This window comes from Tyto alba, unplaced genomic scaffold (assembly GCF_018691265.1).
Source record: "Tyto alba isolate M040663 unplaced genomic scaffold, T.alba_DEE_v4.0 Super-Scaffold_30, whole genome shotgun sequence".
In the NCBI taxonomy this organism is placed as follows: Eukaryota; Metazoa; Chordata; class Aves; order Strigiformes; family Tytonidae; genus Tyto; species Tyto alba.
Genome location: NW_024881305.1, coordinates 2,179,702 through 2,207,518, shown reverse-complemented (window position 1 = coordinate 2,207,518; position 27,817 = coordinate 2,179,702). Strand labels below are relative to the sequence as shown.

At 56.2% G+C, this 27,817-nt stretch overlaps 1 protein-coding gene across 3 annotated transcripts; it reads right to left on the bottom strand.

The window, feature by feature from the left end:
- Positions 1-1,748: 1,748 nt before the first annotated feature.
- Positions 1,749-26,183, bottom strand: KCNC4 (potassium voltage-gated channel subfamily C member 4). 3 transcript variants are annotated; one of them, XM_032988924.2, is made up of 5 exons: positions 25,771-26,179; positions 23,057-23,803; positions 17,187-18,123; positions 15,448-15,633; positions 1,749-2,990 (listed from the first exon to the last, which is right to left on the bottom strand). In XM_032988924.2, exons 1-5 carry the CDS (start codon positions 25,936-25,938, stop codon positions 2,929-2,931), a joined length of 2,100 nt encoding a protein of 699 aa, XP_032844815.1. In that variant the 5' UTR covers positions 25,939-26,179; the 3' UTR covers positions 1,749-2,928. The 3 variants fall into 3 exon arrangements, with proteins under 3 accessions (XP_032844815.1, XP_032844813.2, XP_032844816.2); XM_032988922.2 differs by lacking the exon at positions 1,749-2,990 and adding an exon at positions 9,185-9,765 and having other exon boundaries at positions 25,771-26,183; XM_032988925.2 differs by lacking the exons at positions 1,749-2,990; positions 25,771-26,179 and adding exons at positions 9,185-9,765; positions 24,813-25,098.
- Between the last annotated feature and the right edge of the window lie 1,634 nt (positions 26,184-27,817).

Here is a 27,817-nt window from a genome sequence, read left to right as displayed (position 1 = left end):
ACCCAAGCAAGAGCTAAGGAAGCCCAGCAGCAGCTGGGGGTTTGTGATGGGGGGCTAAGGAAGCCCAGCAGCAACCCTGGGGGTTTGGGATGGGGGCTTCACTCCGCTCCTGCACTCCCAACACCCCCCCAGGTGTCCAGGGGTGAAGGACCTTACCTGGCTGATGGCTCACATCCACCTTTGTGCAGCTTTAGAAAGGTTTGGCAACGCTTCACACCCACCCTCCTGTCCCAAATCCAGGCTGGGGCTGTAACACTCCCATCCTGGAGCCCCAGGGTTGGGCGCAGTGGGACTTACCTCTCCCTGAGCCCACAGCCAAAGAGGGAGGAGGAAGGAGAGGAGCACCCTGGGGAGCCAGGGGGTCCCTGGGGACACACTCGGCCCCTGCGCCACTGTTTTTTTCCGCCTGGTTGATTTTTTGCACAGGGGTCAGTGGGGAACAGGTTGCAAGTGGCCAATGTGGTACAGAACGGTGATGGAAAGAGGTTTTGTCTAGGAGGGAAGAAGGGACCTCGTCCCGCTGCTGGGGGACACCACAGGGGACATCTCCAACCAGCTATGTACCAACCACCCCCAACGTGACCACCCCATCCCTAAACCCACCTCCCCAAGAGCCCGGCTGTCCCGGTCCCCTTGAGGCCACCCTCAAGCAGCCTGGCAGGTCCCAGGTGCTGGTGGCCCCAAAAGCCCCGTGAGCAGCACCCATGGGGGGGGGGGGGGGGGGGGGGGGGGATGCAGGTACTCAGCATCACTTGACCCAGCATCCCTGAGGAGCCACCCCAAGCACTCGGCATCGATCCGATGATCAATCCACGACCACGGCCGTGTCGGAGAAGGGCCACGGCACGTTCGGCAGCACGGCAAGGCTTTCAAGGGCTCTCTGCAGCCGCAGCAGGAAGCAGAGCATCTCGCTCCCGGCCTCAGAGGATGGCTCTCGCTTTAATTGCTCTTTGGCCCCCGGCCAGTGATTGCTCACATTTGTGACTGCTTGCTTTTCAGTTTTGTGGCAGCTGTTTCGTTCCACCCCCTGGTTTTAACCACCCCAGCCTCTCCCTGTGCCACCCGTCTCAAATAAAAGAACTCATGCCCCTGGGGCAGGATGCCAACAGATAGAGCCCCCACATCTCCAAACTGGGGGTGTCAGCTGAGGCTCCTCCAACTCACTGCAGCAGTGACTGGGGTCGTGCCAGGTCTCTTTGGCTCTCTGGGGACTCATGCTGTGCCTCGGGGGGTGAAGGGGGTTTAAAACTCCTTCAGAGCCAGTCAAAAGGCAACACTGGAAGCACCCCAGCCCCCAAAGGGTGTGAAATATTCAGCCCTAAACCCATGAATCAGCTCAGCGCCATCTGCTCAGCTCTGCGGCCGTGCTGCCCAGACAGCTCCGGGAGGACCAGCCGTTTCACCTCAATGCAGTGTTCACTCTGAAACCTAAGGATGGCACCGGTGCAGCCATAATGCTGATTATTTCATCTTTGATAGTCAGAGCAGGCAGAGCCAATGCATTTGTCAGCTCTGCAGTACCTTTCCTTCAACAAATGAATATTGCGTGGATGTCAAAGCCAGTCTGCTGTGGGCTTTCCAGTGGGCTCTGCTCCAAGCTGTGCGAGAAAGAAAGAAGCTCGGCCACGACACCCAGGCAACGCCGCTGCTGAAATCATCATCCCCGCTGCCAGGGACACCCAGGGTGGGGACAGGGCTTTGTGGGCACACAGGGAGCCGGCAGCAAGGAAACACGGAGTCAGGAGGGGTACAGGAGCTGACTCAGCTCATGGATGTCTTTATTCGAACTCTAGTACAGTTGGACAGGTAGAGGCATGCGTACAGGACAGACGGAAATGGGAATAGTATTGCCTTGATCACAAAGATATGAAACAGCATTAGAAAGACACTGACCCTTCCAGGCCAGCCGGGTCCACCCCACCTCATTCACCTATTGCTTCCCATCCCCGCCCCTGCGCCCGAACCGACCCGCTCGTCCCCCCCATCCTCTCGGGGCTGCACCCCCGGGGTAAGCACCCATGAGAGGGGGGTGATGGTGCAGCAACCTGTTCGTGGCACCTCGAATGGAGCCTTCGAAACCCCGGAGGAGGGTCCCCAGCGGCCGTTTGATGATGGAGGGGGGGGGGGGGTCAGAGCACGGATGGAGCCGCGGGAGGCGATGTCTCAGTGAGCGGCTGGCGAGTCTCCGGAGGCGGAGGGGCGAGGTGCATCCGAAAGCGCGGGCGAGGGGAGGGGGGGCAGCCCAGGGGCGCGCTGGGGAGACAGGCAGCGTGTACGTGGCAGGGCTGGCAGCAGGCAGGGGAGCAGGGCTGCCCCCAGCACCCCGACCTCCCCTCCCGGCCCCGCTGCTCTGCGGCACCTCTCTGGGGGGGACCCAGCTGCCAACCCTCTCCCCCACCCCGCTGCGGAGCTGGCAGCCGGAGCTTTGAGCGGCTGCGGTGGGCAAGCTTGGGGAGAGCATCCCTCGGCCTCAGGGAGAGCATCCCTGGGGGAATGCGTGTCCCAGCCTTGGGGAGAGCGTCCCTCTGCTTTGGGGAGAGCGTCCCTGGGCTTTGGGGAGAGCATCCCTGGGCTTTGGGGAGAGCATCCCTCGGCCTCGGGGAGAGCATCTCCCTTGGGAAACGCATCCCTTGGCCTCTGGGAGAGCCTCCCTGCGCTGTGGGGAGAGCAGCCCTGGGGGAATGCATCGCTCAGCCTTGGGAAGAGCGTCCCTTGGCCTCAGGGAGAGCATCCCTTGGGGAAAGCATCCCTTAGCCTCAGGGACAGCATCCCTCCACCTTGGGGAAAGCATCCCTCGGGGCACACAGCCCTCTGCCTCGGAGAAGGCATCCCTCAGGGCGAGCATCCCTCGGGGAAGGCATCCCTTGGGGAGAGCATCCCTCGGGGAAGGCATCCCTTGCTGGGGCGCTGCCTGCATCCAGCCGGGGCTCAGGAGAAGGTGACCACCTCACCCTGGGGGTAACTGGAAGAGAGGACGTCTTGGCAGGTGTCTGCAATTAAAGACACAAGTATTAAACATGCTGTTAGACACTGCTTTCGTCGGCTATTTGTGGAGGAATAGGAGAGGGAGACTGAGCTGCCAGGGGACCCAAACTTTGCACGATGCAGGAAACAGTAACCACAAAGTGAAATGGCCTCCTCTGTAGTGATAAAATGCTGCTATTCCATCAGTAAATCAGTAAAAAAATTTTTAAAAAAGCCTCAGAATGGACCCAGAGATAGAGACTTGGCAAACAATTCTCTGAGAGATACCGGACATGGAGTCAGGGCGATTTTGAGGGTAAAAATGAAGAGCAGAAGAAAAAAGTCATCCCGGCTGCAGCCCTCTCCTCCCAGAAAGCTGCTCTTGACCAAAACTTCCCAAGCCAACCCCAAGCCAGATGTCCCAAAGCCAAGCCTGGTGCATTAATATCCCGCAGTGTTTTTTCTTGTCTCTCTCTCTCTCTCCCTCTCATTCATTATCATTGAATTAATGAACATTGATTGGAGCTCTGAGTCACACCACCGCCTCTACCCGTGTGCCAGGACCTGGTTTCCAGGCGAGGGGCCGTCAGACGGGGAGACAGTGCCTGATCCACGCCATAAGCCACAGAGTTGCCCTTTCCACCCAGGGATTTTGCTGCAAAACCCAACACCAGCTCCCGACCGTGGGTTTGACCCAGCTTTCCCCACAGCAAACTGAGCACAGCTCCAAAAGCATCTAATTTTCCCCAAAATAAAGGTCTCGTCCTCCGTCAAGCATCCCTGTGCAGCTTAGGTGAGCAGTGTCCAGATATGGAGGTTTTTCAAAGCCCCGCATCCCAGAAAAACCCTTGGGATTAAAGACCCTAAATCCCAGGGCTTGCAGGAGACGTCCCAACCTCCTGAGCTGCCACAACGGATCAGTCTGGAGGACCCAGCATCATCCACCAGCAGCAATTTGGGGACCAGCACTGCCCATACACGAAGTAGCTGCCGAAAAATATCACTGCTCCTGGTTCAATCACTCCTGCAAGCAGCTAAAAGCTCTCGGCAGGGCTCGTGGCCTGCTAGAAACATTCCCCGTCAGGTCGATTGATTTACCAGGGACACGACTCGGCTTTTAACTCCCATCTCCTCCTCCCCGTTCAAAGCCATTTTGTGTGCTAGCTCGAGACCTGCTGCCCGCATCCTCCAGGGACCTGCCTTGGAAAGCAGCTTCCCAGCCTCGGAAAAAATTAGCACAACTAAAAATAAATAACAACAGCTGAGATTTTTTTTTTTTTTAATCACTGTCCCCCAGAAAAAAACACCCTCCTGTCTTGGCTTACCGTTACCAGCTCAGTCCCGCACCGCTGGCGGGTCCCAGCCCTGCTCGTCCTCGCAGTCCCTCCACAGCGTACAGCTCCTTCCTCCACCTTTTTTTGGGTGCAGATCTGCTGCCCAACAACAGTGGGGTGATGCCCTGCCACCCCCTCCTTGGCCAAGGCAGGAGGCTTGGCATACCCTGGCCATGACCCAGCCCCCAAAATCCCCAGGGTTTGCTGCGGTGCTGCCAGAGCCATCCCTGCAAAATTTCCAGGGATGGTGAGTTCACACAGTCCCACTTTCCCCCTACAAGCATCTCCCCAGACACCCTTAAGTGCTGCCTCCATGGGCTGCCAGCCTCCAGCTGCTCCAGCACAATGTTTGTGTAGGTCCTACACTAACACTGCTTTGGTCTGCCAGTACACTTGCTTTTTTTTTTTTCCTTCTGTTTGGGTTTTTTTTTTGGTTGGTTGGTTGGTTTTGTGGTTTTTTTTTTTTTTTTTTTTTTTGCAGACAAGAGGCTCAGGAGGTGCTGAAAGAGAAATTACTAAAAGCCAGAACACTCCTGCAGGAATGGCTCCTCGCAGCCCCCCCTGGGCCACCTCAGGACACTTTTCAGGTCCCTTTTCTTTTCACCACTGCAACAGGAGGGGCTTGAAGATCCGGCAGTGCCCCACGGGGCAGAGCACCCCACTGCGCTCCCCAGATGTTGGACTCAAAACACCCCCCAGCCAACCTCTGCATCTCCCGCAACCCCCCATCTCCACAGACCATGTAAAGACGGGGGGGGGGATTTGATGATGATGGAGCAAAAGCCAGTGGCCACCTGCATCTCCCGTGCTGCGGGGACCAGAGATGCCACCCCGGGGGGCTGCACATCTGAAAGCCGCCTCTCGCCTTGGGCGTCCTCCGCACAATCCGGAGAGCTGGTCCTGAGCCTCGTGCCGGCGCGGTGCTGCCATTCCCTTCTCACTCTCCAAAGCCAAAGGATTTAATTTTTTTTCACAGCCACCAGGACATATTCCCTGCCCCAGAGGAAGAGCGTGACCCACCCTCCGGCAGTGTGCAAAATACTTTCTGAGCCTCCATTTACCTTTTCACAGGGAAAAAGCGTAAGGATCGATTGGCCCGGGTGGAGGTAACGAAGTAACAGACTGGGAGCTGGGAGGCACCTATTTATAAGCTCAACTGCATCTTATTTTGCATCTGCCTCTGCTCTCCCCGTTCCTCGTCAACACGGGCAAGGGACGGGGTTGCTATTTTCTTTTTTTTTTTTTTTATTTTTTTATTGTCATCAAATCAGCACTGAGAATTTTTCCTGGCAGTGCAGGGGAAGCCAGAAACAGGCTGCTTCTGGGTAGAGCAATTACTCTCTTGACATCTTAACCTCCTGCCCAGCTGCCTGACAGGCCTTTCTATTTTCTCAGCTCTTTCAGGCATCTCCCGAGAAACAGAGCAGTTGTTGCAACAATAACAATTAATACTTTGCACGCAACCTAGGATGGCAGCGCAGTCTCCATGCAGCGCTGAAGTCCGAGTCTCCCAGGAAGAAGAGAGAAGGAAGAAGCTGCTGCTGGATGATGGAGGGGGGGACCTGCCCCCCCAAAGCCCCCCCCAGATCCAAAGGATGAGGCTGCTTGGCTTTTGCCCCTCACACATCTGCTTGCTGCACCGGGCAGAGGGGGTTACAGGGGTTTGATCCCCATCCCAAAGTGCTGCCGGCCCCAGCAGACAGACACACAGACAGGCAGCTGCAGGGACTCCCAACAACCTCAGGGCAGCCCGGTGCCACGCGGCGTCTCTGATCCCATTCCTGCTGCTGAGCATCGCGTGCAGCCGCAGCTGCGGTGGGGCGAGAGGCACCGGGCACCAACGCTCCCTTGGTACCACACTATACACAGGCGAGGGGCACGTATATATGGTACACACAGAGCTTAATCTGTATGTTCCTGCTCAATCGCAGCATCCTACTGGGGACAAGGCAGCGGCTCCGACCCGACACGCTCACCCCATCCCATGGGAAACTCTCCTTTCCAGGCTGGGATACCAGCAGCGAGCTCTCTGCCCTGACAGTTGCTGCACACCAGTTGATTTTTTTTTTTTTTTTTTTTTTAAAATACCATTTTAGGACTTGGGCAGAGGCAGCTGGACTCCTATTGATTTATTCAGTTCATCAAGAATAAATCAAACAACCTTGCTTTCTCCCGCTGCTTTTTGCCTTAGCTGGAACATGCGCTCCGAGCCAGATCCCTAAACATAGATAAGCGGCTGGGAGGATATTCGGGGGAAGTATCGTATATTCTTGCTCTATTCTTATCCTATTCTCTAGGCAGCCAATTTTGGCCACTGTTTGAGATAAAACCCCAGGCTACAGAGATATTTAGTGGTCTGCTCTTCTGATCCTCTACAGCTCCTCTTATAATCTTATCCAGAGGATTAACCCCTGCTATCTCACCCCCAAAACCAACCCAGACCCCACCTAAAAATAACAACATGCTGTTTTCCCCCTCCTGCATCCCCCAAATCACTTGTTCAGAAGAAGGCGGGGAGGAAGAGGGAGAAGATGCGATGGGTTTTTCAACAGTTTGGTGCCTCCCACTGAAATCCCTCCGTCTCCCATTTGGGGCTCGGTTGTTTTAGAGGAGCTTTTTGCACATTAGTCATCCCTTCTCCCGAGTTGCATAACGCCACTGCTAAAAATTGCATCTTACCGGCTCCATGTCAGCTCTCATATGCAACCCTCATTGCTCTGATGGGGATGAGATTTTGGGGGGGGACCACCAAGGGTTTTCCACATCGAGCAACTGGCACCGGTGTTTGGATGAGCTAATCTGGGAGGCTGGTGGGGGGAGAGGAGAGGATGGGATCTCTCGGGATCTGTGACTGTGTCTGCTCTGGGGTTAATCCTCTACTTTCAAGAGACTCAAACCCCAAAGTTTGAGTCTCTTGATTCGCTGCCTCTGTAAGAGACGGTAGCAGAGCTGGCTTTTCATGCCTGGCTCATCCCCAAAGTCAGCGCGTGACCTTGGTTAAATCATTTATGATTCAGAGACCACTGAAATAATGGAGGGTGACCTTCCCTCTCACAGAGGCTGGGGATATTCCAGATCCTGCTCCAAAAGGGAGGACGTGCCTGAGAAGCACTGGTACGGTGCCACCGTACTTGCTCACAGGGTTTTTGGGTGATTCACAAACCTGCCCAGTTACCCTGACAGTTTGGTGTGGGAATACACTTTAACTATGAAAATCCAAGGAGTGCAGCTACACATGGCAAACCTGGATGCTGCCAGCAAGGAGTGAATCGCCACCGCAGCACAGGGGTCAGAAGCTGCTACAGGACATCCTGAGCCAAGGACGGATTCAGCTCATCCTAATTTCTCCCCAAATTCAGAGAAATTCCAGCTCCAGCACCAGGTCTATGGGATGCTCAGCTCCTGCCATCAAGGCCCAGGATCCAGCTCATGGCACCAAGCTTTTTCCCCTTTTCTGCTTCCCTTTGAATCTGACTGCTCTGCTCACATAGCTGGAGCAGGGGAACGCAGGAAGGGAAGAAGAAAAGCAAAATAAAAGGCAAGGACTTCTTGTTGGCCCCGTGGAGGACTTGGATGGGTTTTGTTTTGGAGATGTGGTGACTGGCTCCTCCTAGCAGCTCCTTCAACTCAGTGGAGAGGGGAAAAAAAAATAAGTCAGATGAGGCATTTAATGCTGCTTCTTTGCATAGCATCTCTTCCACTGTGGCAGAACGGAGTTTTACTGCAGGAGGCTCTCGGCGTTAAGCCTTCCCTACACCAAGGAAAACTGAGGCACAGGGAGCCTGAGAAAGAGCATGAGGGTCCTGGCTCTGGGATCTGCCAAAATCCAGCCCAGCTCCTTCAAGGTGTGGGAACCAGCCTTGCCCCAAGGGGATCCTCACTCTGCATCGTCCCCCAGGCACCTACTCTGGTTTGGCCATGATGGAGGAGAAGGGCCTGACCTCAAAAAGATCTGGGGGATTTTTTTATTTTAAACACACCCAAGGCTAAGCTTTGCTCCCCATCCTACGACCAAGAGGCCCCAGGCTTCATCCCCACTGAGCTGGACTTGCACAGAGTAAGGAACGAGGCCAAGAGAACACCAGGGTGAGAGTCAAGACCAGGGCTGCATCCACCAGACCAGCCCCTTTCAGCCACCTGAGACCCAGACGCCTCCAGGGAAGCAGAGCCAGGGTGGCAGGGCTAGAAATGAGCCAGAAGTCAGGGGACCAAAGGTTTCATTCTAGTTCGGGAAGACACCGGAGATCATTCAAGATCATCCCCCAAACTAATATATGTGAGCAAAACCCATCAGAGCATCAGGAGCTCGGCACTCCAACCTCATCCTCCCAAGGGTGGGGGCAGGACCTGCTTCAAACCCAACCTGCTCCTCTGCCCAACCGCCCTGTGTCCATCTCAAAAGAGGATTCCTCCCCCCACCCATTCAGGCATCATTTTGTCTCAAATCTCTCATTTCCCCACTCTTCAACAGCAGCTTTCTCAACTGCTCCCAGGCACCCACAATTCCCTTCCCACCACCTCCCAGCTCTTCATGGGAGCATCAGACGTATATTTTGCCAATCTTTGATCCCAGCCTCCATGTGCTCCCTGCACCCAGCCCCGGTCCCTACAGCCTCCCACCTCCACAGGACCTCAGGGCCAGGTTTCTAAGCTGCCAAAGCCACCTTCAGCCCCAGGAGCAGCCCTGAGGTTGGATGGAGAAGCAGACACAAGTGGGGAGGGAACGAGTGTGATTTAGACAGAAAAAGGACAAAACAAGAGGGGAACTGCTGCTGGGCAGGGAGTAGAGGTTTATTCATCTGTTACCTCCAGAAACTTGAGGCTGTTGTTTTGTTTTTGTTTTTTTTTTTAAAAAAAAAAGACCTAAAATTATATGAACTCAGCCATTTCCAGCACAATGATATATAATTTTATGAGTCAACATGTCCTCCTTGCATTTCCACCACCTTTTAGCCCAAGTGCAAACAGCCCACGGGGAGGAGGGCTCGACACCAGAGATCACATGGATTGGCCCAATTTATTTAAGATGAATAAGATTTCAAGGAGGGGTGGTGGTGGTGGGGGAAACAAAAAAACCAACACCTACTCCGGGGACTGTCCCAAACACATGGACACGAGACAAGTTCAGTGGAGACGTTACACGTCCTGCAAACCGAGCAGGGGAAGCACGGCAGCAGCGCTGGGCTGGAGAAGATCAGAACCCGCTTCTCAGGGATGGAGATGCCCCAGCTCGGTCTTCTCTGGGCACAGGCACCGCCGCGGAGACACGGCGTCCCGGGGAAGGGGGGACAGAGCGACACGACACGACAAAGCGGGATCCAGGCGGCATTTTAGAGGATGGAGGGGACGGGAGAGCAGGGACGCCGCAGAGGACAGGGAGAGCTGCAGCGGGACACGAGGGGAGCCAAGCCCACCGTGGATCCTGCCACACCATCTATGCTGCTTAGGCTTCGGGATTTTCCATAGCCTTCGTGAAGAAAACGGACAGGTTAGAGCCGAGCAGCCTCCTTCCCAAGGCTCGGAAAGCAAAGAGCACCGGGGTGAGCATCACCCAGCCCCACACCCCAATTCAACCCCCTAAAAAAGTCAGGAAGGGCTTTTTGAGGGCAACCAAGCTTCTGCTGATCCTCCGGACCTCCCTCCCTTCCCCTCGGCTCCCCATGCAGTCAATCAGTGCCAGCCGAATCCAGGACTCGAGAGTCGTTGATGTTGGGAGACCAAATAGGTCCTGGGGGGTGCTGGGTTTTGTTTCTCAAATTGCTTTGAATGTGCAATGAGTCTGGGGATTTTGTGGGCTGAAGCAAATGTGGGGAAAAGCAGCAGAACTCAAACAAATAGGGTATTTGGAAGGAGTTATTCCCCTGGCTCTGGTTTTTAAGCCGGCTGTAGCAGCAAGCTGCTGCTGACACCTTTCTGTATGGAAAGGAGCAGGTAGACATGCTCATTATTTTCCATAAGAAATCGCATTAAAGAGCAAATATTTCTATTGCTTTAAGCATGGGAACCCTTCACATTCCCCCCAAAGCGCCAGAAATTGCTTCAGCTTTTAATGAAAAGCAACAGCCACAACAAATGCTCTCGCAGGTCAAAAGCCACTTTTCTTTCTGGAAAGAAACTAAGTATTTGCACCAAAAGTTAGATTTTTAGTTCCAAACAGCAGCCCCGTTCAAAGGTAAGCCCCAAGATCTGCTCTCCGGATGGCTGCACCTTGCAGGGACAGCTCTGCTGCCAGAATATGGAAAATTAAGGATGCTCCCAGCCACGATGAGCCCAACCACCCCACTCTGTGCTGTGCTCGCTGCATCTTCCCTGAGAGAGCCCAGGCAAGCCAACCCAGCCTCGCCTTCGCCTTCCCTGCAAGCACCAGTGAGCTCTGGAGAAAGCAAGCGCGCGCGAGCGTGCGTACGCAGCGGGGGAGCGGAGGGAGGCGGCTCTCTGACAGCAGAAAAACAAGGTGATGGATGGCCCCTTCGGCAGCACCAAGCTGGGAACCGTCCCCGCGTCCCCCCCCCGGGGACTTAATGGAGCGTCTTTGGGTTCTGCTTTAATGTGAAGGCACCGACGGCGGGTCCTGGCCTGGTCAGGTTGTTTTGGGCTTGGATCAGGGATGAACACCCACACCAGAGTGATCACGGCATCACCCCCGTGCACACCCCCAAGGAGGATGCTGAGACACAAGCATCATGTGGAAAAGGCTCCAGAGCACTACTTCTTTAACTCTGATTTTTATCCCCTTTTTATACTTTTTTCCTAATCATTTTCCAACCACAGCAGTCAGCAGAGGAGCCTTCAACCACTTCCCATAACTCAGCCCCCCAAAGAGACACGGCTCCTCTAGCTTCAGAGCAGAGAAAGGTTCAGGGGACAGAGGGCCATCTGCCTAAACCTGTTGCTGACTTCAGCAAAGCTTTTCTAGTTCCCACAGTGGAAGCGAGAGCAGAATCAGGCCCCAAAGAGAAGAGCAATTTCCTTATTTATGTTTTGGCATGAATCCACACAGCGAGCGAGGAGGGAAGCAAGCGCAGCCCTGAGCTGGGGGGGGGGGGGGGAGCCCCATCCTCAGCTGGGGATATTTCCCACCTACAGTAGCTGATGCACAGACCCCCTGCTCCCCAAAAAAACTGCATCGGGCTCATTCTTCAGCAAGCCTTGCTCTTTTCCCAGGAGCAGTGAGGCTCTTTGAAGCGCTCACGCATTTCCCTGCCACCCTGAGCCATGCACGTGGGAAGCAATCGTGCCGAGATTCAACCGGTCCCTGAAAGCTTGGGGTTACCAATGGATCCAGCACCCAAACAACATCAGTTTGGCAGAGAGGTGTTACAGGGTCGGGGCTTGCTGGAAGCCACCCGCCTTGGCAATGCAAGGACCCGCTGATGAGGTTGAGCACTTTATAGCGATGCTCTTTTGCCCTCTTGCTCAGATCACTGAATGGAAAAGGATGGAAATGGGCATATGAACTGGGCCAAAAATCACACTGCCAATTTTGATTAAGTCTCAAGCGTGACAGGTTGGGGCAGCACTTCATAAAGATGCTTAATTGCCCCAGCGCCCCTCTGCAACAGGACTCCAAGGGCAAACCCACCCCAAGCCCAACACTTCATTTTCTCTATCAATTTATTCCCAAGCCCCGCTCGCGGGAGCGCTTGGAAAGGAGCTCAGGACTCCTTCCCTCCAGGCCATCATGGTTTTCCACCAAGCTCAGGGCCAGGTGCTACCACAGAGTCAAGCTGCAAAGCGCCCGCAGGGTTGTGCCCTGCTAATTGCCACGGGCGCTGTTCGTTAACGGAGCCGGTATCCCAGCAACTCGCAGAGGCGCTAACTGAGGTCACCGGGATTGCTTTATAAAGGGGTTTGTTGCCAAGGAGCCGTATAGAGGCATCTTATAACCAGAGTGGCCGGGCAGTGTGTATCCCCCGGGGGCTCTTCCCCAGGACCTGGCACTGCCTCGCTCCCCGCTCCCCGTGCAAGCGCTCGCGGCTCCCGGGCGCACGTGCACGCTCGCACATGCTTTGAGCCGGCAGCAGATGGGGACGGGGTAATGCAAGCAGACAGCATTGCCCAGGAACGCCTGTGCTGGTTTATAACGGCGGCCTGGCGCTCGTCTGCGCATTGCATGCACTCGCACGCGTGTCCCCCGTGCAAACGTGGGCCTGTCCTTGCCCTCCCCCCTCCCCCCCCCCCCCCCAGCCAAGCGTCACCGGCGGGTGCTCACGTGAGCATCCCCGCGCTCAATCCCACGCCGCTCAAGACACGTGCCGGTCACGGCCCTGCACTAATAGCAAGCAACAGAGTAACAGTCAGCTGCGTGGTGCTCTGGGTTCTGGCAACCAAACCAAAAATTGCCGCTGATGGCACGCCAGCGTGGCAAAAAGGGAGGTGGTGCTGGGAGAGCTGCTCTGTCAGGAGGGTAAATCCCCTTCCCTCCATTTAACCCCGTTGCCTGTGGCTCCTCTTGAAATCCCGCTCTGGTTTCAATCACTGCCTTTTCCTAAACCATCATAACCCATCTCGCTGGCATGGGGGATGCTGGACTCATCCTGCCTCCATATCCCTCCATCCAAGCAGAGGATAGGGGCTCACATGCCAAGACAGAGCCATGCCAACATGTCTGGGCCTCAGCAGGACACATTTTGGGGAACTGCTGAGCAGAACATGAGTGCTGAAGGGAGATAAGGGGTCTGAAGCTGTCCCCAGCAGCAAGGGAGCAAGGCAACGACCCTGGAAGCGGCAATAGGGACAAGCAGCACATGGCAATTCACTGCAACCCAGCCCCGTCTTCCCCAGGGCCCAGGTCCAAGGGGTGGTGGGCAGGGGCAGCTCTTCTCTTTGAGCTGCCCCAATGAGATCAACCGCTGGAACCGGGCTCAAACCACGATGGATGCTAAGATCTGCAGCATATTCCTGAACCAGTTCCATCTCCTGATTTCCACAGCTTGTACAGACATCAGTACCTGTCCCAGGATCTGACAGATGGCCATCAGCAAGTCGGGCTCAGAACCAAGCTCATCTCAATTTGCAGAGCTGCCAACATCCCAGTACCAGAACAAACAGCCTCAGCAGGAGATAAATCAGGACCGAGGGAAGAGGCACCTCTGCGGCTCCCAATGGCTTTCTGCTGGAGTGCAGGAGGTGGCTTTGCCTCTCTGATCACCTCTGGTCACCACTAACCCTGACCACGCTGGAGCATTTTACAGGGAAAACATCAGCCCTGTCCTCCCAGGACAGCACCCCACCAGTCCATCCCCAAGCAGGACACAGACATTAAGGTTCTCTCTTCCCAAAAGGTCTCACACATCACTCAAGTCCCTCTGGACACCAGATCCACCTTTCTCCAGGTGCAAGACCATTTCAGCAAGGGGGGGGTGACTCACATACACATCTATTTTTAATTGTAAAAAGCACTCTGACATTTGCAGGGAAGATATCAGAACAAACCATGAAAGATCACCAAAGTGCCCTTTTGAGTAGCTGTTGCTGCCACTATGCAGGGAGAAAAACCTCCTGGTCTCCTGCAACCACGTAAGGTGATTTGGGAGCCCAGAAAAAGGAGCACTGGATCCTCAGCTTTTAGATCTACTCTAGTTCTCCTGGCTTCAGTGTGACCAAGCTCAAATACTTCAGTTGGAGATGCCTGGCTTGAGTGTCTTGTAAAGATGAAGACCAGCACTGACTTCCATCCCTCTCCTTCATCCCTTCCAGTTCAGCATCCCCCCCAGTCTAGAGCAGGACTAGAGCCCCCTCACCTCTTCACATGAGAAGGCATTAAGGAAAGAGGCCAACATCACAGAAGAAGGCACTTCCAAGAAAAAAAACATTAAGTGTTTCGAGTAAATATTTGTATAGTACCCTTCTTCCCAAAGATGAGCAAAGCTTTTCATTTTTTTCCTCTTTCTAAGGGATGGGGTTGAGCAGGAATTCCAATGGAAATCATTGATTTCCCAGAAGGAAGCAACCAGTTTGCTTCTACTAATGTAATAAGCGGGATTGCCCTCAGACACCTCCCTATGTCCCAAACCCATCTGGTCTTTACCATCCCAAGCAGTGCTACAGCAACAAACCCTTGAGGGCCTCCAAAGCTTCAACGCCAGGAGCCAGCAGGTCTTGGTGTGCAACTCGGAGATGTAGCACATCATCTTTTCTCCTGCCCGGTCCCAGCTCACACGCACCGTTCCCTGTGAGTAACTGGCATTGGATGGTACCAGGCAGGTAGAGGTAGGTCAGCTCTGCAGCGACATCGTCTCACACCACCCTGGTCACACAAGAAAAACTGCAGAACTAAAAAACTGAGCCGTGTGCTAAGAATTAATCCAGCAATCGAGGGTGCAGCTGGATTTTGTGGCTGAAGACAGGCACTGGATTTACCCTTCCAGGGGCTGGGGTACTGGGACACTCGCTAGTGGCGCAGAGAAGGCTGGAGAACAGTGCAAAGGGACCAGGTTGAAGAGGACTGTTGTTTTGTCATGGGAAGAAGAGTTTTGTGTTTTCCTGACTCATCTCCCCCACAGTTTCCCATGGAAAACCTCAACACTTAGCAGAGCTCACTTTCCAAAGCCAGAGGAGACAGCCTTTCTGGCAGCCCGGTGCTTTTGGCAAGGCAGCACTTGACACATCACGGCTCCCCACGCTCGAACCCACCAAAAGACATCAGAGGGTGAGAGGAAAGGAAAAGCCTGTGGATTTTTTTCCCTACTGAAAACATTTTGACCACCTTCAGTCACAACCTCACCGCATCCCCAGCGAAGAGGTCCCCCTCAAGCCACCCTGAGACGGGTGATTGAAGCCCAGGGAGAAGAGCTGGAGGGACAGGAGAAGCTGGAGCACTGGGGTGCAAAGGGACAGAGCTATCCCCAAGGAAGGCCGTGCAGAGAGCATGGGGGTCACAGATCCCAGATGGGGGCAATCAGGGGAAGAGAAATTGGGGGCAGAGAAAACAAAAAGGGTAAAGCTAGCACGGAGAGACGTGGTGGACGGAGATGAAGCAGATGAAGAGGCAGGAAGACAAGTGGATTTGGGGAGCAGAGAACAACAGCCAGGCAGGCAGATGGAGATGAACCACTGTCTCGGGTTGGTGCAACAAACCTCCACCTCACTCCTCCATCTCACCCTCCACAGCCCACGGGCCAGCTCACACCTCCAGCATCAGCCATACCTTTCTGGATGCCTCCATCCGCTGCACAGGAGAAGTCACCCGTGGCCAGCAGGAAGCACGTGGAGGATTTCTTGTTCTTATCCCGGGTGCTGGAGCGCCGCATGGGCCGCTTCTCTTCATCGGTCGGTGACAGTGGCTGCTCCTCGTCTGACAGCACCACGTTGGCCTCACCGTTCTGCTTAGAGTCTGCAAGAAGGTGGCAGAGACTCATCAACAGTCTATAAACCCACAGGACGGGGTGCTTGGGGTGGCCAGAAGGGTTTGCTTAGACCATGAAAGGAAGCAGAAGACCAGATTCCTGATGGTCCAGAGCAGCACCCGCAAATTCAGGTTAGCCTGGACATGCTAACTTAGAGCGATCAGAGGAGCAGGACCGTGCCAAATTTTAACTCCAAACAGCAGCTCTTACTCCTGCTGAGGGTTATACATCCTGCGTGAAACCAAGCAGGGTTTGCCAGGGCAGAAACACCTCTGGTCTTTGAGATCCACCCACCTAATTGGTGTAAATTAGCTCTCCAAAACTCACATGGCTGAGATACAGGCTGCTCAGGTTAGGGGTGAAGGGCTAATTTATGTCATCTGACTCTGGGTCCTCAGCTGAGAGGATGCTATGCCAGGTGAGGGTCTGGCCTGAGCTCCTGCATCAGCGTTTGGGTGAGGAGATAATTGACCTGCTCCTCCAGAGCAGGACAGCTACTCTCACTACACCCCACTGCCAGGGCTCCTGGGGCAGACGGACTGCGCAGGCATGTGGAAAAGGGAAATTTATAAAGGAAAACATGTATCTGGGGCATTTGGAGCTCCCTGTGTCCCCACAGGTGAAGGACCATCACTGTTAAACACGTGGGCAGATGTGCGGCTGCTCAGGGCTCACCTCAGCGAATGCCACGTCAGTGCAAGACACAACCCCACCGTGGTCCCTCCTGTTTCCACACGGCAAAGCAGCCGCACCGGAGGTGCCACTGGCAACAAACCAAGACGAAAAGGGCAAAGCAGCCTCATTGACCAGCGATGATGCCACAGCAGGGCTCTCGCAGTCACCCAAGCTTAGCCCGAGTAATTCTGCCCATCGACAGGACAAAGCTGAGGCCGTGCCCTCTCCTGACCTGAAGGAAAGACTGGCCAAACCCCAAATTTCAGCTCAGTGCGTGAGACCAAACAATAAATGTACAGGGGCTGATTTTTCTCCTGCCTGAGCACAGGATTTGGAGCAGTGCTGACCTTGCCATGCGGAGATGCTACTTCTCCTAGAAGATGAATGGGGAGGTGAGGCCAAGCCCCAATGAATATCCATGGATTTATCCATTTTGGTGAAGCTTGCCCTGATTTATGGTGGGAGGAAGCAAAAGAAAATCTACGCCCAAGGGCATTACCAGGCTAAGATGGGAATCAGGTAAATGGTCTCACCTCTGTCAGCGCGAGGAAAAAGTGGGCTAAGTAGGGACACATTGAATGACAGCACGGTGACTTGATCTATGCCATCAGGAGAGCAGGAGATGGCTTTTCCCGCCCTGCCTGGAGGGGGGATCTTGATCTGCAGCATTCTGGTCCACCAGTACAGCACCCAATACCTGGACACCCAAGGGCCCCAGCCTTTTCCACACCGAATTCTCACCAACCCAAGAGCTGGGGGCCGTGTCCTGCAGCAGGGCAGTCCCCAGGGACTCTGGGACCCAGAGGCTGCCATGGGGGGCTCCCAGAGGTGTCCCCCTCCCTCTGCCCCACCTTTGGGGTCTCACCTGACCGCTTCCGTTCAGCTGCCCCCTCCTCTACCGCCAAGGGGCAAGTGTCGCTCTGGGTGCTGTTACGGGGGGAGTTTTCCTCGGATTTACAGTAGGTAGGGGAGTCCAGTGGGGCCGGACGGGGTATATGCTTTTTCTTCTTCTTTGGCAGCTTCTGCTTGGCCATGGCCAACGAATAGTACATCCCAAAGTTATTGACAATGACGGGCACGGGCATGGCGATGGTGAGCACCCCAGCCAACGCACAGAGAGCCCCCACCACCATGCCTGACCAGGTCTTGGGGTACATGTCGCCGTAGCCCAGGGTCGTCATCGTGACCACAGCCCACCAGAACCCGATGGGGATGTTCTTAAAGTGAGTGTGGTCGCTCCCACGGGGGTCGGACGTCTTGGCTCCGATCCGCTCGGCATAGTAGATCATAGTGGCAAAAATCAAGACTCCCAGGGCAAGGAAGATGATGAGGAGCAGGAATTCATTGGTGCTGGCCCGCAGTGTGTGGCCCAGCACCCGGAGACCCACAAAGTGCCGTGTCAGCTTGAAGATCCGGAGGATCCGGACGAAACGGACCACCCGTAGGAAGCCCAGTACGTCCCGGGCAGCTTTGGAGGACAGGCCACTGAGACCTACCTCCAGGTAGAAGGGCAAGATGGCCACAAAGTCAATGATGTTGAGCAGGTTTTTAACGAAGAGAAGCTTATCTGGACAGCAGATGATGCGAACCAGGAACTCAAGGGTGAACCACAGGACACAGACTCCTTCAATGTAGGTGAGGATGGGCTCCGTCTCCACTTTATGTGTCAGCAGGATCGTCGTGGTGTTACCAACCACAAGGGTCTCCGTCACGTTGACGTCGATGTTGAAGGCCTCGTGCGTTTCCAGGCAGAAGGTTGTGATGGAGACCAGGATGAAGAAAAGTGAGGCAAAAGCAACCACCTGCGAAAGTAGAAATTGCACACGCCATTAGCTGATTTGGGTCACCCCCTTCTGATCTGTTGATTTGGGTCTACCTCTCTTCTTTGGAGGAGAGCAGCAATTTTATGAACCACCACAACAACTTTGGGGCATCCTGAGACACACTTCTGGTGTCACCTGTCTTTGGTGCATCTCTTCTAATCCCTGCTAGTGAATAACAATAGGAGGGATGGGAGAGGTCCTCATTCAATAAAAATGAGAGCAACAGGCTCAAAACACCCCAGGGGCTGTGCTGCTGCCACCCACTTCCCCAAGACCAAGGATGGAGAACAGGGAGGGTTCCCTGGACTTGTCCCATGAGTTGACAGCAAACATCCATGTCCTGAGCCATCAGTCCAGAACCTTCCTCCAAGTGCTAGGAAGGTGTGCTGAGCTCCAGCTGTGTCTGAAGATGTGCCAGAAATGACAGGGATGGGGATGAAGGGGGACCTGCAACAGCCTGGGTTTGGAGCAAGCCTCCACTGGGATCACACATGGAAAGGAAACTTTGAGAGGACTAAGTCAAAGAGCTTTCCCCCACATTCATCCCAAATCCCCCAGATGAGATGTTCACACCATTTACAGCTGTGAGGTTTGGGGTCTGGATGTATCAGAGATGTCCTTTTGCCCTCTCCCTGCTCCCGAAAGGTCAGTGGTAGACGAAGTGCCCAGGAACGGTCCCAGGACCGAAGGCAGGACGAGGAGGAGAGGAGCAGGCAGCGCTCAGCATCCTGCTGATGCCCAGACCTGGTGACACACCAGATGCTCCCAGTTCTCCCCCCTCTGCCCAACCGGTGAGACCTTTGTCCCCTCCGTGCCACCTCCTCCCCGCAGCACGCTGCCGCCTTGCCTCGGATGTGAGTGAGGAGGGGCCGGCAGCACGCAGTGGAAATCACAGGCTGTGTCAGAAAGAAAACACTTTGTCGTCCCCCCCCATCAATCCCGCTCAACCCCCCCCCCCCCCGGCAGGATGAGCTCATGATGAGTCCATTACCCAGAGCATCTGTTTCCAAGAGCCCCCGAAAAAAAAGCCTCTGAGCAGAAAAGCTGCTCTTCTACCTTCCTCCAGCACAAAAGCACGGGGGGGTTGGCTTCCTGGGAGCAGATCCTGCTACAGCACCCTTTGCTGCTAAAACACCCTGCCCGCACTGGGCAGGATGCGACCTTTTGCTGTCGAACCCACCCGACCGGCTGCGTTCAGCAGGCAGCTGCACCACGAGCCTGCTCGAGACGACAGCCCGGGTCCTCGGCTGGAGTGAATCAGCAGCAGAGACAGCCTGAGTCACGCTTGAGAAAAACCCGGCCCTGGACACCCGCGGTAACGTGCCAGCAGCTCTGAGCCTCCCGAGAGCATCCTTGAGGGGTGTCCCCAAGGGCAAACCCGCGTGGGTCCAAGCACAGAGAGCATCAGCCCTCCAGAAGTTAGGTGTGAAGTTTAAACCAGGCTCTAAAGTTTAAGCCAGGCTCTAGGTTGATGGAGAAACCTCTTAGAAGATGATTCTCCCCCCACCAGCGATAGAAACATGCTCAGGGGTGGGCTGAGAAGCTCCACACCCCTCAGGTCAGGCCACTCTGAACCACGCACCGTGATGGGGCCCCACCTGTGGCAGCTCCGAAGGCAGCTCTCACGGATCAGCCACACCAATGCGGGAAGCAAACCCAACAAAAAAGTGGGATCTTAAAGCAAGGCTGGTTTAACTGGACAAGTGCGTCTACACAGTGGTGGCATGGCCAAAATAATCTGCTTTTCAGTTGAGGACTGAGTAACATTCCTGGGTTTTCCCATACAGGGAATCTCAGGAAAACTTGAAGAGTTAAAACTTAGACTCAAAGCAAAGTAAGAAGAAACAAATTACCAAGGAAGAGAGCAAGACCCTGCAAACACTCTGGCAATGAAGCAACCCTGCTGTATGAACCACGTAGGTGAGATCTGATTTAGCCCCAGGAGCAAAAGCAACCTCTAAAAATAGGAGAGTCAGGTTCACTGCCAGTGCCAACCATCGTCCCCCCTCAAAGTCAATAGCGCTGCTCCAGTTTTGTGTCAGCTGAAGATCTGATCTGAGATGTCTTATCTCAGCTTTGGCCTCCACTCCAAGCTCAAGGGTTTTTTTTTCCAAAATAACCTTAAAAATAAAATAAAATCTATGTACATACTGAGTAGCCACCAGTACCAAAAGTCCCACCAAACAAGTCCTCCAGAACCTGCTGATGAACTACATGTTCTCAACATGCACTCAACAGCTTGAGATGGGTGTTCCCCAAAAAACCATGACCCTACAGGGCATCACTAGCCTGGAAGTCCCGATGAAAGTGAGGTCAGGACCCCAAAAGTCAGGCTGCAAAGGGAAAAATAATGAGGAGCTACAGGTAAGCAGAGTTTGGAAGTAGAGGTAGAGTCACAACCAGAGCAGTTTCCCATGGAGAGAAAAAGTTTCACACTCCAGCTGGGACAGCAGCTACACTAGCGACCAAATTTTCACTGAGACTGGACTAGGCAGTGGAGCCAAGATCCCGTGGGCATCAATGCTACAAGGAAAAGATGCTAAAAACCAGGGCGGGGAGGGGGGGAAAGGAATTTTTAACTGCACGGTAATTCAGTTGCCGGCTCAGGAGGTGCTGGGAGAGAGAAGTGCTGGAAGAAGGGAAAGATGGAAATAGCCAGGAGCCAACTGAGTCAGGGCCCGAGGGGCTGCTCTGAGGGCGAGGAGGAGCAAGGACCAGAGAAATTCAGCCCCTGAGACTCTTAGTCACTGCTGTCGCACGACCGAGAGAGAGGATTTACGCACACAACCTGGGACCGCTCTCCTTCCCGCTGCTGCCAAGGTTTGGCAAGACACACCGGACCGGCTGAGCTGGCGCGTCCCCAGGCCAAACGCCGCGGCCGGCAGCACCCCTTTTGCTCTGAAAAGGAAGGGGGAGACTCCGAAATGGGGCAGTAGTAAAGAAATCCCGCTTCAGCCGCCCCAAAACACCAAGGCAGCACCATGAACACTGCGCCTGCAGAGATGCTCATGGGTCCCAGAGCATCCTCGTGCTGGACGGTGACTCTGAAGCAGTAACTGTTCCCTGCATTAACTGGGTGCACTGGGCAGGTTGCGCTCACTTGGGTTGGTTGCACTGCTCCGTGCCTCAGTTTCTCCCTCCGCCAAAGCACTGCTCCTAAGCCATTGCAAAACTATATTGATATTTTAGAGCGGAAAATATGACCCAGAGGAGCCTGTGAGCGTTACCACTGGAAGGTGACCGTCCCCGTGGCAGTGCTAAGCTGAGCCTTTATTTTAGAGCAGTAGAAGGAAGCGGGAAGCTCCCATTGCAGACTGGTCCCACTCCAACCCTAACCAGAGCTCACATCACAGCCTTCTCTGCTCCCTTCAACACACTCCTCCTGCTAAAGCGAATGCCTTTCCAAGCACAGCTCGGCACACAGGGAAAGCAGAACCGAATAATAACAGGAAAAATTTGAGTTGAATTATTATGCTTGGGTTGTTTTTTTTTTTTTTTTTTTTTTCATTTTTTTATTTGGAGCTTTGCAGCACTCAGAGCATCTCTCAGAGGCGATGAGCCCTCAGAGACAGGCAAAGGATCGGGTTCCCCTTTTAAAATGAGCAAAGCTCTTGCTGCCCAAGCATCCCCTGCGTGTGTGTGTGTTGCTCTTACGTTAGCTGCACAAACACTGCCTTGACAAACTGACCCCCTGCCCCACGCGCCGCTGGTGGGTGTGAAATGCCTGCAGGATTTCTTACCATTGATGGTTTTTTTACACCTCTAAATGCATCCAGAATCCATTTAGATCCTAAGTGCCTATACGTGTGTGTGCAGCAGATTTATAAGCTGGGCGTGACAGGGGACACACGCGTGGGGATGGGACTGGATGGGTTTGGGTGGGTGTCTGGGGGCCGGTGGGCAGCGCTTTGGGGATGATCTAAGAGTGGTTGGGAGAGGAGACACATGCGCAGAATAGTGCCCGAGCCGGGCTGGGAGCCCAAGGATGCGCCTGGTTATGGGGGATACGTCCTGGGCATGTCGGTGTCTGTGGGTAGGGATTGTCTGTGTGACCAAGGAGGGTTGTGCGGGGATGTCTGTGCGTGTATGTGCTCGCATGTGTGTGTGGACACGGTGTAGCGGGTCGCCAGGGATGTGCATGGATGAAGGGGGCCGGGGGGGAAGGGGGGGGTGGGTTGTGTGTGTGTGAACCGCGGCTGAGAGCCTGCGCTCGCACGTGGTAATGGGGACTGTATGCTGCCCGTGGGCAGCATCGACGCGGCGACGGTGGGGGGACAGGGGTGTGGGGACGAGGGTGTTTGCGGGGCACGGGGAGGGGTGCCTGCGCAGAGGCACAGGGCGTCATTCGGGGCGGCTGCCGCTGTAGAAGAGGAGTACGAGCTCCTTGGGGGCGACCATGAGGATCCCGTTTGCTTCAGGACCTGATCTGGGTGCCAGCAGGCACCAGCCCTGTCCCCCCCTGCTCCACACCTGGGCCATTAAATGTGGGTTTTGGCGTGGGCACAAACACAACCCGGCGAGAGGAACCCAAGCAATCCTGCCCGTCCTAGAGCATCCTGAAACTCTGCCAGGACTCAGCCCTGCCAAGGACTCTCCCTGACAATCCCTCCTCTCTGTGTGCCCACAAGGTGCCCAGGCAGCACCCAAGGGTGCAAGGGGGGGCAGGGAGGGGGCTTGCCCAGATGTGATGCATTGGGAGGGGATGGGGAGATGATGGAAGAGGCTTCCCGTAGGATGGGAGATGGCCAATGTGCCCCATGGTAGGACAGGGATGGCTATTTGGGGGGGGGGGGGGAGGGGGCCCACAGAAACCACCAAGAGAGTCCATCTCACTCACGGGGATGGGGAGATGGAGACACAACGCCAGCATGGCCCCATCCCACCTCCCCACTGGCGCGTTTCCGGAGCTTACCCTGGCCGCCTTGGATGAGTAGGGATCCTCAAAGAGCGCCCACATCCTGGGCTGCCAATTCCGACAGCAGCCACCCCCTCCAGCAGCCCCCGCCGCCCCTGGCGGCCTGTCATCCATGCCGAGGCGTTGAAGGGCCATCTCCCTACCCCCTTCCTCTTCGGGCTCCTCTCCACTGGTCCCTCCGCCGGGCTCGGGACTCTCGAAGATGTCCAGGGCCTCTTCGGCATCGCGGTGCTGGCGGTAGGTCATCCAGCAACAGGGCTCCACGTCCGTCTCATCGATGCCCCAGTAGGTCAGCTCCTCCTCGAAGAGGGGCCCGCAGATGTCCGCGGGGCAGTGCAGCTTGCCGGTACGGTAGTAGTTGAGCACGTAGGAGAAGATCCCAGGGTGCCGGTCGAAGAAGAACTCATTGCTTTTACCATCAAAGTCAAAGTTGCTCTGGGCATCGGGGTCGGCGAGCCAGGCCAGGCGGGTGCCCGGCAAAGTCCGTAGGGTGCTTTTGTAGGTCTCATGCCGGGTACCACCTACATTGATGGTGATCTTGTCCGACTCTTCCCCTTTGCCCATCTCTTCCTTCAGGCATGTTTTGGAGGGTGGTTTGTTCCCAGACTTGCGTCCACGGTAGGAGGAGACACACACCGAGCTGATCATAGATTTCGGTGGATGGGAGATGCACGCTACGCGCACCCTTCCTCCGGGCGAGGAGCTGGGGGTCGGCGGAGGCGGGAGAGGGGGGCAGAGATGGGACTGGGGAGGGGAAAAGGGGGGGCTCAGGCTTGGCTCTGGCCTCGGGGGGAGCAGGCTGGAGCCGAGCCGGACACTGCTGGCTGCTGGGGGACAGCAGGGGAGGCTGCAACCTCCACCCCCTCCCAAACCACCCCCCTAAATAAAACCGCCCTAAACCAGGAGCCAGCCCAGCCCTGCTGGGCAGCAACAAGTGCAGGCGGGAGGGGGCCGCGGGGGGGCTCCGGGGTGTGTGTGTGGGGGGGGGGCGGTATGCGGACCCAGCTGGGGTGGATGGTGCCGCCGCCAAGGCCAGGAAAAGGGGGGGGAGCCCTGAACCTCGCCGGGCTGCGTGTCTGTGTCCCCCCCCCTCCCCAGTACCTGCAGCGCCAGGCGCGGGGGGGGGGCCGCGCCGCCCGCCCCCCCCCCAGCTCCGGCGGCTCCGCGCTCCCTCCGCCCCTCCCGGGCCGGGCTCGGGGGGCGGGGGGTGGATGCCGGGGGGGCGCCTCCCCGGTTCCCGGCGGGGAGCGGGGTGGGGGGATGGATGCGCCCCTCTCCGCCTCCCCTCCCGCTCCCCACCCCCCCACCCCCCCCAAGCCGGGCCCTGCTTCCCTGAGAGGGGATGCGGCGCCGGGGGGGGGGGGGGCCCGCTCACGCGTGGCCGGGCCGTGGGAGGGAGGGGGGGGGGGGCCTGTTGCGCCCCGGCTGGGCTCGGCGCGGGGGAGGCAGCGAGGGCTGCTCCGGGGCTCGGCGGGGGAAGAGCCGCTGCCGCCGCCCGGGGTTTTTATAGGGCTGGGGAGCTGAGCGGCGGGGTTACGGGAACCGGCACCGCCCCGCCGGGGGCCCGGGGACCCCCCCCCCCCCACCCGCCCAGCCCCACAGCCCCCCGCTGGCGCCCCCCGCCGCTGCCCTCCCTCCCAACCGCGCTCCTCCAGCCCCGCATCCCTCCCTCCATCCTCCCATCCCTTCATCCCTTCCACCCCCATCCCACCCCCCACCCCCAAGGACCCCGCACCCCCAGGCACCGGCTCACCTCCCCGCGGGGCCCGGCGTGCAGGTGGGGCTCTCGGGGGCTCGGTGTCAGCGAGGAGTGAACCCCGGACACCCCAGCTCCGCTTCGCGCCGGAGGGGAAATGCAGCCCAGAGCTGCCTGCAGATCTGGAGCCAGCTCTTGGCAGAGGCTCGAGCAGATCCCATCCCTCCCTGGCTCGCAATCCCTCGCTCACCGAGAGGTCAGGAGAGACCGACCCCGAGCGTGGGGCCGTGGCCGGTGGGGAGCTGGGTGGCTGCAGGCAGACCTGGCCCTCCTTCCCTCCCACCACCCTCCCCGAGCATCTCTCTGTTTCAGCTCCTGCGTGAAAGATGCCCCTTCCCCAGAGCTGCACCCGCGGATGCCGAGGCTGGGACTCAGGGTACCAACCAACCCCCCCCTTCCAGGGGCCCTTCCCCTAATCCCCCCTCCCTGGGGGGCTCTTACACCCCCAGGGTGCTGGTGATGCTCAGCCCCCATCTCCTGGGGCTGGGGAGGAGGGGAAGAGCTTCGGTGCCCCAGGGGACAAGTCTGTCACCAAGGCGAAGACCGGAGGGACCCAGTCCTGCCAGTGCTGTTTACTCCTGCACTGGCACTGCTGGTGCTGGGGCGGGGGGGGGATGCAGGCAGGTGCTTTGGGGTCACAGGTGGGATCCAAGCCCAGCACAGGCCTGTTATTGGGGTGGGGGGGGCTGAGCCAGGGGGTCAGCACTTGGATAAGGGGGTGCAGGGCAAGGGGACAGCAAGTGGGGGATGCTGCCCCACTCCAGCGTCCCTCTCAGCATCTCCGTGAGCTCTGCGGAACGTCCCTCCCAGGGCCCCAGGGACCTTCCTCACTCCCTGCCCAGCTTTGTCCCCTGGGTGACATGCTCACCCCCCTTCCAGGGAGCCTTGAGGGTGGCTGGGGCAAACGCTCCACCCAAAAATCCACGAGGCGTGAGAGCCGCGCTTAAAATCTTACCACCAAGAAAGCCCTGCTCCAACTGTAACTGCAACTCGACAGCTTCCAGGGCCGGATCCTGAGCGGGTGGAGGCTGGCGGAGCTCCACACCCAAACCACCCAGGGCTGCACCAGCGGGAGAGCGTGGAGCCCGAGGGAAAACCGTGCTGGAAAAATCGAGCCTTGCATCACCGGCCAGGCATCGCAGCTCAGCTCCTCATCATCGGTAATGTGAGTTTGGCCAGGAGGAAGGAATGCTGTGACCTGATGCTAATATTTTATCCGGCGACTTTCATCCTGGGGAGATCTTCGTGCACCCAAGCGCGGCCGTTCCCGGGGTGGGAGGAGGTGGCCAGGCAGACAAATGGGTTGTATCTGGGGAAGGAAGAGATCTTTTAGCCAGCAACACCCGCCCAAAGCTGTCTGCTCTCTAAATATGCCTTCAGATTTTTAATGTCCATGAAAAAAAAAAAAAAAAAAAAAAGAAAAAAAAGAGAGAGAGAAAGAGAGAAAATAAAGAGCTTGATGAATAAGGGCCTTTTTGGAGCAAGAGGGAGTCACTTCTGCAGGGACCTCCTGCAAGGCTGAAGGCATCTCAGATAACATCCAGGTGAAGGATAGAATGAAGAGCAGGACCTGGAAAATCTCAAGGAGGATCAGCTTCAACCTGGAAAGCCACAGCCCTTGGGTGGGTCCTGAGGATGTGGTGGGGTGTCTCTAGGTCCCCCTCACTGGTCTCTGCACTGTCTTCCACCCCAACCCAGCACACAGCCCTGAGCCCTGCCCATGCCCCAGCACATCAGACACATCCCCAGCTTGGCACACCGAGACCGGTACAACTGGCCACGGGATGCTCAGAGGGCTGTGTGACCTAAAGGAGAGGTTGGGGACATGCTGGGATCACACAATGCCTCCATCCATGGAGGGACAGGAGAGGAAGGTGGACTGCAGCTCATTTCAGGGAGAGACAGTCCTGCTTTGGGGTAGAGATGGACAAACCAACCTCTCCAGGTCCTTCCAGCCCAGGATTCTGTTAATAAAAAGATACATTGACCTCAGCAACCCCTAGATGCTCCAAACAGGGAGCGTCTGGACAGGTCCATCTCCGGTCTGCGGGCGGTGGCACCCACGGCACCGCAGGGTGCTGGTACCGCAGAGCAGCTCCCCAGGGCAGGAGCCCCGGGCGACCTTCCCAGGCGCTCTCTTGGAGCTGGGTCTTCCCAAAGAAGCTGTCGGAAGCCGTGGGCAAGGTTCAGCTCTGCTATCCGCCTCTGCCAGCTGAATTTTTCCACTAAAATTGCTCGTCACCAGCTGAGCACAGATATTTGGGCTGCACAGGTTGCACGGACAGTGTTTGCAGCCCCATCCCGCCGCGACTGCTGCCTGGAAGGGGAGCTAGCTTATCCCCCAACACCCATAAAGAGCCTGCACCCCAAATTTCTCTCGCGGGTGGCAGTCCCCCTGTGCTGCTGTCACACAGTGCCATCTTGTGGGTTCTGCAACATAGGCTGAAGCCAAGGCAAAGCCAAAAAAAAAAAAAAAAAAAAAAAAAAAAAAATCAAACCAAAAACAAAACAACAGACAGCGGAGGCTATCTCGGTCTGACGGCGAATCTGAGTCCATCCACAGCGTCGCTGATGCAATTCTGCTCCATAAAAGCAATTTGGGAGCAAGAGGAGGTTGGGCTGGAACGGGGGCGGTGGTGGTGATCTTCTGCCTTTGGAACGACCAGGAGCAGTTCATAAACTGATGCTGTGCCTCAGTTTCCCCACCTTTAAGATTTGGGATAACTGTCTCAGGTTTTCATTCCGAGGTGCTCAGGGAACCACAATAAGATGTTGCTGTCAGCAGCTCCACCGTGTGTACCCACGTCCAGAGCTGTTTTGAGACGGGACACCCAAAAACCACCCCCGATCCGACAGCACCAGCCTTCACCTCCCACCAGGCTCTGAAGGCTCCTTGCCCCACTATCATGGGAAATTCAGTATTTTTTTTAAAGCAGCATGCATTTGGCTTAAATTTTGCATTTGGGCCTGTTTCTCTGCACCTTTTTCCTAGCCCCACAAGG

Coding starts and splice junctions, on each gene's coding strand:
- KCNC4 (XM_032988922.2), bottom strand. CDS start 25,938: ATGCAAGGCTCGATTTTTCCAGCACGGTTTTCCCTCGGGCTCCACGCT. Junction 23,804..25,770: donor GGAGCAGGGCTTTCTTGGTG/GTAAGATTTTAA, acceptor TCCCCTCCCCAG/TCCCATCTCTGCCCCCCTCT. Junction 15,634..17,186: donor AGCTGAACGGAAGCGGTCAG/GTGAGACCCCAA, acceptor ACCTTCTTGCAG/ACTCTAAGCAGAACGGTGAG.